General features: G+C 50.5%; 1 protein-coding gene across 1 annotated transcript; it reads right to left on the bottom strand.

Moving 5' to 3' along the window:
• Positions 1 to 408: 408 nt before the first annotated feature.
• Positions 409 to 7,255, bottom strand: LOC102947114 (kallikrein-14). Its single transcript, XM_037883496.2, has 5 exons — positions 7,210 to 7,255; positions 4,085 to 4,250; positions 1,872 to 2,125; positions 1,077 to 1,213; positions 409 to 628 (listed from the first exon to the last, which is right to left on the bottom strand). Exons 1-5 carry the CDS (start codon positions 7,253 to 7,255, stop codon positions 461 to 463), a joined length of 771 nt encoding a protein of 256 aa, XP_037739424.2. The 3' UTR covers positions 409 to 460.
• Between the last annotated feature and the right edge of the window lie 1,399 nt (positions 7,256 to 8,654).

Below are 8,654 nucleotides of genomic sequence, written 5' to 3' on the forward strand. Positions count from 1 at the left end.
AAAGTTTGAACTCCACGGGACGTCAGACTTGGTGACGTCAGAGCAGTTATAGCCGCGTGCGCCACCCGCATCGATGCAAGAGACCAGAACAAAGACCTGGGAGCGATTTGGGGCATTTTAAAACCCGGCTCATAATTTTTAATCCAATCTCAGGATTTTTAGAGCCAACCTCTCGATTTTTGAAACAATCCTGTGAACATCAGGCTGATTCATGAGGTTTTAAAGCAATCTCACAATCTTCAGGCTCATTCATGCTTTTCAAACCAGCTGTGCGTTTTTAACCCAGTCCCAGGATTTTGTCAGGCCTGGCCCAACCGCAGCTCCACCACCCCAATCCCACCCAGGCCAGCTCCCCCCACCCCACTCCGCATCCCCCGGGTGCCGCGGCGAGATGAGGAGAGGCGTGGCTGGGGCGTGTGTTTGGTGGGTTATTGCGGCAGGCGGGACGTGCTGTGAGCTCTCAGTCCAATCTGGCGCACTGCCTCCTTATGGTGTTCTTCACCCACTGGGCAGCTTTGCAGACATTGGCGTAGACTCTGGGCTGTCCCGGCAGGGCACAGACAGACTTCCCCCAGGAGACCACGCCCTGCAGCCGCCCATTGCAGACCAGTGGGCCTCCTGAATCCCCCTGCAAAGACAATGCAAAGCCATTAGCAAAACACAGCCATTCCCCCCCGTGTGCACACACCCCCAGAGGAGGGCCCATCCCCTCCAGCAGGGGGAAGCAGGGTCACACACACACAAGAACACACACATGCACAGAGCTTATCCCTTCCAGCAGGGGGCGGCAGGGACACAAGACAGGAAGGGTTTAAAGAGCAGAAATGGGTTCGGCTGGCTGCACCTGCGCTGGGGATTAGACAGGCCCAGGGGCTGGATGAAGCCCAGCCCTCAGGGCTCGGTGCGGCTGGAGGGCAGATCGGCTGCTCTTCCATGGGACACGAAGGCTGGCTGGGGCCAGGGCCTGAGTGACGACGGCCCCTCAGTCGCAGGCTGAGAAGGGTTTGCAGGTCATAGGGGATAAAGAGTATTGAGCTGTGTGAGCTCCGACCCCTCTCTCCGGGATGCCCCCTTACCTTGCACGTGCTTATGCCGCCCTGTTCCACACCAGCACAGAACATGTTCTCCGTGATCCAGCCCCGGTAAACGTCCTGGCACCCGGTCTGGCTGACGCTATAGAGATCTGCACACTGCAGGATGGCTGGGGACCGCCCTGGGCAATGATGGAAAAACAGGAGCTCATGAGCAGGGAACAAGGTGCAAGAGAGGAAAATTTGGTGTAAGACCCTCAACTGGTATAAACTGGCATAGATCCAGTGACTCCAAAGGAGCGACGGCCGACTGACCCCAGCTGGGATCTGGGCCCATCGACTCCGATTTCCACCAGCTGGGATCTGGCCACATTCATTTTCCGAAAAAGGAAATTTTTGATGAACGGAAAAGCCAGAAAAACAAATTGTTTCATTTAGATCCAGTATTTCATGTCATATTATAATATTTCATTGTGATTTGAAGCACATCTGTAACATTTTAAAATTGTTTTGAATACAAAAGGAAAGGAAATTTCAAAAGGAAATGTTTCAAATAGAACAAAAATCAAGCCACTGTCTTCCTGTGTTTTCAAAATGCAAAGTTTTCACTGTTTTCTGAATTTTTTCTCTGAAATGAATAAAAACGCCCCGAATTTATGGGACACTTTGGTGTTGTCGAAGTTGAGTTGTCCAATAAAAATCATTTTGGATGAAAATTTTCCCCCAGGAGAAGCCAAAGACCCTTGTGAGCCCATTAACAAGGTCTCCTTAAAGAGCTTCCACCCCCTCCCCAAGCTGAGCCCAACCTCAACCCCTCCCTCTACACTCAGCACGCCATACTTTGGGGGGACTTGATGGTGCCCCATCCCGACACTCTGCATCGTGTTCCAGGAAAGGGACAACGGGTAGCCAACTTGATCGTGTTCACATAGCGATTAAGTCGAGCGGGCTCATCCAGCTCCAGAAGCATGAAGTCGTTGTCAAAAGGCAAGAAGTTATATTCGGGGTGCACAAAGAAGCTGCGGATTCTTCGTATCTGTTCTGTGGGTTCTTTCACCCTTATATTATAATCCCCCAGATGCACCCGCAGGGAGCTGCATGGAGAGAGGACAAAGGAAGAGATCAGTGGGCAGCTATTCAAAGGTCATAGCGGGCAAGCAACTAGAATTGGGCCAATAATGGATTTTCGATGCTGGAGTAGCTTCCGAGACCTCATCATCTTAGTTCTCCAAGAACTCAGTTCGACTCCAATCTCGTCTGATCTCATGTTTTTCTTGGCATACACTCCGCAGAATTGATCAGAGTCACTTGTAAGGGGTGGCTATGGGGCATACCACAGATCTGAAGAATACAAGTATTGGTTACTTTACATACAAGTTTAACTCTATTCTGATGCATGCGTCCTCCGTTTTACATGATATCATGCTCTTTATGGTTGGCCTGGTTATTTTCAGGCCCAATCCCTGTACATCTCATGCTTTGTTCTCATGCCACATGTGCACAGCACATTTTGCTGACATTGTTTCTTACACCTGGTTTTACACAGCTGAAATGAACAATTTGATGACTTTGCCCTTAATTTGTGAGACACTTTGGTGTTATCAAAGCTGCAGCTTTCACCAAAATCGTGAATTCCTTCTCCTTGGCTTTTGGGTAGGGTGACCAGACATCCCAATAATATCAGCATTGTCCCAATATTAGGGGCTTTGTCTTATATATGCAAATATACCCCACCCCTGAAATTTTTCACACTTGCTATCTCCTCAACCACTTTTGGGACCAACTTAATTCAGTTATTTTTCCCTTGTCCTGGGTCACTGCGGCCCGCTCATGCCAAATTAAACCAATGTGCAGGAACACTGAGAATTTCAAATCTGGGTCTAAGAGTTTTGTGCTTTCCAGCGAATCGAAAAATCGGGCGGCAATAGTTTGTTTCAGCTGTCGCAAAATATTTCTGAAAATAAACTAACAGGGCACTTTGAAAGAAAAAGTTGCGAATGGAAAAATTGAAAAGTTTCAAAAATGCCAACACGAGACATTGCGATTTTTAACGTATTATTTATACGTTTTAATCAGTTTTTCCAAATACAACAAAGATACCAGCTTCATCGTAACAGCCAAAGAGAGTTAGGAGAAAAGGAGGGGAGGGGAAGGACAGATCTATCCACAGGACCTGCAGAATTACAGCGCTCTAAAGAGCTTACAGAGCTTGCATCCGATGAAGTGAGCTGTAGCTCACGAAAGCTTATGTTCAAATAAATGTGTTCATCTCTAAGGTGCCACAAGTACTCCTTTTCTTCTTAGAGCTCTAAAAAAGCAGCTTGAATTGCTTTCAGTTTTTCAAGCTCTCCCCTTCTGTGGAATGACAGGTGTTTGTTCCAGGGCTTAAATTCCTGGAGGTCCCCACAGCCCCCCTCCATTCGGGGCTCCAGGCTTCCGCTGTGGGATGGGGGCACTTGGGCTTTAGCCCCGCTGGGTGTGCCAGGGCTTGTAGCTTCACTGGTCTGGGAGGCCCCGGGACTCAGGGCTTCAGCCCCGCAGGGTGCACCACGGTTCAGAGCTCCTGGCTTCAGCCATAGGGCCCAATGGACCCCCTGAAACCAGCAGGGGGCCACAGACCCCCTAGTTGAGAACCAACAGCATCGGGTTGGAGTCAAGGGAAAATATTTCCCGGAGCTCCGCTCCATTCCATCAGCTCCTAAAGCACCTGCCCACGAGCTGCCGGTGGGATGCTACAAGGCCTAATGCTGGTGAGCGTGGAGGTGGGTTTCCCTCTGCACACGCTGCTGGGGAGACCGATGCTGGCGTGCTGCGTCCGTGCTGGGATGGGCACCTCTGAACGAGGATGCTGGAAAACAGCAGAGGGTGCAGAGAAGAGCCACAAAAAACGATTTGTGGGCTAGGAAAAAAGGGAGGAGGATGGGGCTGGGGATTCAGGGGTGCAGAGGGAGACCGGGGCATGGATAGGGAACATGAAGAGTGAAGACAAGGGCTGGGGATGTGGGTTATTCCCAGGCATCACCCTCTCTCCCTCCACCCCTGCACTGACTTACCTGACCCCTCGTCTGCCGCAGTGTGCAGCAGTCAGCACCCACTTCGGGGCTATCAGGCTCCCACCACAGACGACACGTCTGTTCCTCAGGAGAGCCGCCTGGTAGGGCCGCGAGCCAAAGTCGCAGTTTCTCCCCCCAACGATCCGGTTTTTCTCTGGGTCTGAGGCTGCCATGGAGAGTGGCAAATGTCAGCTGAAATCAGGGCAGGGGGAGGGGCAAGCATCAGCCATGTCCAAACAGGTTGGCCGGTGGCAGGATGACCATGAGCTGCTGCTCCCACGTGGCCGTGGAAAAACACAAGGCGATCGGAGGTTGTACCAGGCGATGTACCAGGCTCTATTTCCAGTAGGGATAGTTAGGCATTAATGCCACTGCAAAAACCTCCAATTCCCGTCACCCGTGTTCCAGAAAGAGGAATTCCAGCTGGAACAGGTGTTGAGAAGGGTGCTAGGATGGTCAGGGGAACAAAGGGCCGATCTTACAAGGGGAGATGGAAAGAGCTTGGCTGGTTTAACCTAAAAGGAAGCCGAGCCAGCATCTGATTGTTCTCTCTAAATACAGTGTGGCGGGGGGGGAGGGGGGAACACCAGGGAGGGAGAAGATCTACAGGAGGTGGAGATCAGCGTTGGCACAAGAACAAATGGGGACAAGCACCATGGATAAATCTAGGCTGAGATTAGAAGACGGTTACTAACCATCGAAGGAAGGAAGTTGTGGAACAGGAGCAGGGGGGCCGGGATATGGGGGAAGGGATAGCTCAGTGGTTTGAATATTAGCTTGCTAAAGCCACAGTTGTGAATTCAATCCTTAAGGAGGCCATTTAGGGATCTGGGGGGAAAATTAGGGATTGGTCCTGCTTTGAGCAGGGGGTTGGACTAGATGACCTCCTGAGGTCCCTTCCAACCCTGATATTCTATGAAAGCCTCCTGAGTTTGAAGATGGAGCTCAATACATTTCTGCTACTGAGTTGCTCATGGTAGCAGGGACTGGACAGGAGGACCCTTCATTTTTTAAGGGTCAAACAATTTTCCAACCACTTTTTAAAGTGCTCTAATGCCTTGGCAGCAGGGACTTGAAATTTTGCAAGGGAATAGCCCTGGAATCAGGGAGGTGCCTTTTGCTGTTCACATGAAAATTCACCTAGATTTGGTCAAATTATAAACCTCTGGAAAACACAATTTACACATGCTCAGGAGAGCAGGGTTGGTCAGTGACTGCTGTTTCTAGGCTTTACCCCAATCATAGGCACCAACTTCTCCTCTGCCCAGTGTGTGCTCGACCCCCAACACCACCCCCGGCCCCGCCCCATTCCACCCCTTCCCCAAAGTCCCCGTCCCCTTCCAACCCCCATTCCACCCCCTTTCCCTAAGTCCCTGCCCCTGCCCTGCCTTTTCTTTGCTTCCTCCCCTGAGTGCACCGCATCCCCACTGCTCCCCCTCCTTCCCGGAAAGTCCTAAGTGCCGCCAAACAGCTGTTAGGTGGTGGGGCGGGGGGGCAGGAAGCACTGGGAGGGAGGGGGAGAAGCGGGGACACGGCGTGCTTGGCTTGGGAGAAGGAGGCGAGGAGGGGGGAGCTTGGCTGCCAGTGGGTCTGGAGCACTTGCTAATTTTTCCCTGTGGGTGCTCCAGCCCCAGAGAACCCACGGCGTTGGCACCTAAGACCGCAATAGAAATTGTGACAAAGTTCCTCCTCTGCCTTGGTGGGTCGTGCGCTTTCCGGCTGATTTGCTCGCCTCAGAGGGTCATGGCAGCCCTCAGGTTGGTCGGGGACAGGCCAGAGACCTTCCCCTCTGATATGACTCACAGTCCAGGTCAACTCCTCGTGTGTCAAATAGGGAGTTGGGGGAGGGCCTGGGGGGAACCTGGGCCCGCCCTCTATTCCGGGTTCCAGCCCAGGGCCCTGTGGATCACAGCTCTCTACAATGTCTCCTGTAACAGCTATGTGACAACTACAACTCCCTGGGCCACTTCCCCATGACCTCCCCCAGCACCATCTTTGTCCTCACTGCAGGACCTTCTTCCTGATGCCTGATGGCATTTGCATTCCTTAGTCCTCCAGCAGCACGTCCTCCCACTCCCAACTCCTTACGCGCCTCTCCCTAACTGAAAAGAGGTCTTTCTTTCAACCAGGTGCCCTGATTAGCCTACTTGTCTTAACTGGTTCTAGTAGCTTCCTAATTGGCTACAGATGTCCTAATTAGCCTGCTTGCCTTAACTGGTTCTAGCAGGTACCTGATTGTTCTGGAATAATCCCTGTTATTTTACCCAGGGAAAAGGGGCCTGCTTAATCTGGGGGTAATGTATCTACCTTCCACTACTTTCCTGTAGCCATCTGGCCTGACCCTGTCACAAAATATTTAAAACTGTCAAACTTTTTCAGATGGAACATTTTCCAATAGGAAAATGCCATTTTGTCAAAGTTGATAATTTCTGTGGGAATGTGTTGGTTGTGATGCAAATTCTTTAAAAAAAGTTTAAAACAAAGCTGTCTCCTGAATGGACTGGGCTCCACAATCAAACTACATCTCCCATGATGCCTCACAACCAGAGACTTCCATGAGGCATAAACTTCTCCTCACCAAGTGGTGCATGCTGCTTCATGAGATTGGCAGTCTGACCAGAGCACTGAACATTATCAGAAAGGGCCACTTTGATTTGTTTTTATTTTTTTAAATAATTTTTGTTTCCACATTTTTCTTGAAAGAATTAACATTATATTAGAAATGATGCTCTCTAAAAGTTATATATTTTTACATATGCTTTAAATTTAAAGACATTGAAATCTGAGTGAAACAGATTTATTTGTTTCCCCAAAAACCATTTTCTATTGTGGGAAATTTCAAAATTCTTTCCTTCTCTCCTGATTTGGGATGAAAACAGATTGTGAACTCATGGCTACCTGCCTGAACTACAAACAATAAAGAATAATCAGAGACGAGGCCTGAACATATTAATTCCCTTTCGCAACCCATGGAATTGATAACAGGACTGCTGGGAACTTGGCTTTTCATAAGCAGCAACCTGTATTAAGCAAAGTCTCTGAGACATTCCTGGAAGGGCCTGCTGAAACTGCAGAACCTTCTCACCCAACCCAACTTTGGCTTCTCGCTTAACTCTTTTTCCTACCTGCGGCGGCCCCGACTACCAGCATTGCGATGATCAGCAGCTCCATGTCGGTTGTGGCAATGGATATGGTCGTCAGAGTCACTGGCTTTACTGCAGGGAAAGAGATCAAAAGGGAATTGTTGGCCACGGGCGTCTAGAGGAAGACAGATGTCTCGCGGGGAAGGTGCGCCCTTAGGATTCAGAAATGCCAGGCTTGAGTTCCTGTTCTTCCACAGGCTCTCAAAAGCAAGTGGTTTCTCTGCAACTCCGCTACCCTCCCTGTACCAGGAGATGATAGCACTGCCCGACATGGGGAGGGGAAATGCACTGTGATCGTCTGTTGGCAATGGGGGCCCAGTCTCCCCCAACTCAGCTCCATCTTCCACTTTTGCCCGGTCCCAGTCACCCCCAGGGGCATGTTCCATGGAAAGATCTGATCTGGGGAGGGGAGGAGGGGAGGGAACTAAACTCAACCCACATGACAAAAATTTCCATGAGCTGGATTGAGCTCACCCCTCTCCCACTAGTTTCCCTTCTAACGTGTCACCCCAATAACAGAGGAAGGCGAAACCCCCATGACCAGCTTAATAACAGAGAAATTAACTAAAGTGTTATCTGCCCTCATTATGGTAGTATCTGAGCACCTCCCAATCTTTGACCTATTTATCCACACAGCTCCTTGGTGAGGCAGGGCAGGACTATGATCCCCATTGTACGTATGGGGAAAGTGAGGCATAGAGCGGATAAGTGATTGGGCCAAGGTTCTACAGAGATGCAGCAGCAGAACAGAGATTAGAAGCCATGTCTTCCAAGTACCAGCTGAGCAGCCAAACCACCAAACGTCTTCATTAAGTTCCCCATTCCAGCCCGTAATCCCCCCAATAAAAGAGCAATATCCCCTCGTACCTCATAATCACCCCCAATAACAGAGCAGAGCCCTAACTCCCTCCCACCAACATCCCCACAATGGAGCAATGCCCCCTGGCAGCCCATAATAACCCCCATAACAGCATGATGTCCCAATCCAGCACCCTATGTTGCTCCCCAAACCACAGCTATCTCCTTTTCACCCCACCACCATGACCCGCCCCCCAACAAGACATCCCAACAACAGAGGCTGAACTGGCTCTGCTTCACCTGTAGCTCCTGGTGGAGGGCCCTCGGGAGCAGGAGAGGCTCTGGCGGTTGTGTCTTGGAGAAAAGTAAGGATCCTTTGGGATAGGCCATTTTTATGCCGGGGAAATGGGCTGTCCCTGTGAGTCAGTGTGATTGCCATATCTTGGGAGCTGCCCAACATGTCAGCATGCAGGCGACTCCCTCCGCCCTCATGCTCCAGTAGGTTTTATCTGGGGGAATTGCAGGAACAAAGCTTTGTTCCTGACTCTGTCCTGTGCTGGGGATCCCGACAGGAATTAGCCCTTGGAACGGCACCTTCTTCATTGCCGAAAGTGACTCCCTGAACCTTC

Source organism: Chelonia mydas, chromosome 24, assembly GCF_015237465.2.
Source record: "Chelonia mydas isolate rCheMyd1 chromosome 24, rCheMyd1.pri.v2, whole genome shotgun sequence".
NCBI classification, from domain to species: Eukaryota; Metazoa; Chordata; order Testudines; family Cheloniidae; genus Chelonia; species Chelonia mydas.

Bases quoted from the DNA above. Each gene is read 5' to 3' on its own strand.
- LOC102947114 (XM_037883496.2), bottom strand. From the start codon at position 7,255: ATGGAGCTGCTGATCATCGCAATGCTGGTAGTCGGGGCCGCCGCAG. The intron at 1,214-1,871 runs GTATGGCGTGCT...ATCATTGCCCAG, and splicing joins CACCATCAAGTCCCCCCAAA to GGCGGTCCCCAGCCATCCTG. The intron at 629-1,076 runs GTAAGGGGGCAT...TTGTCTTTGCAG, and splicing joins GCGGCATAAGCACGTGCAAG to GGGGATTCAGGAGGCCCACT.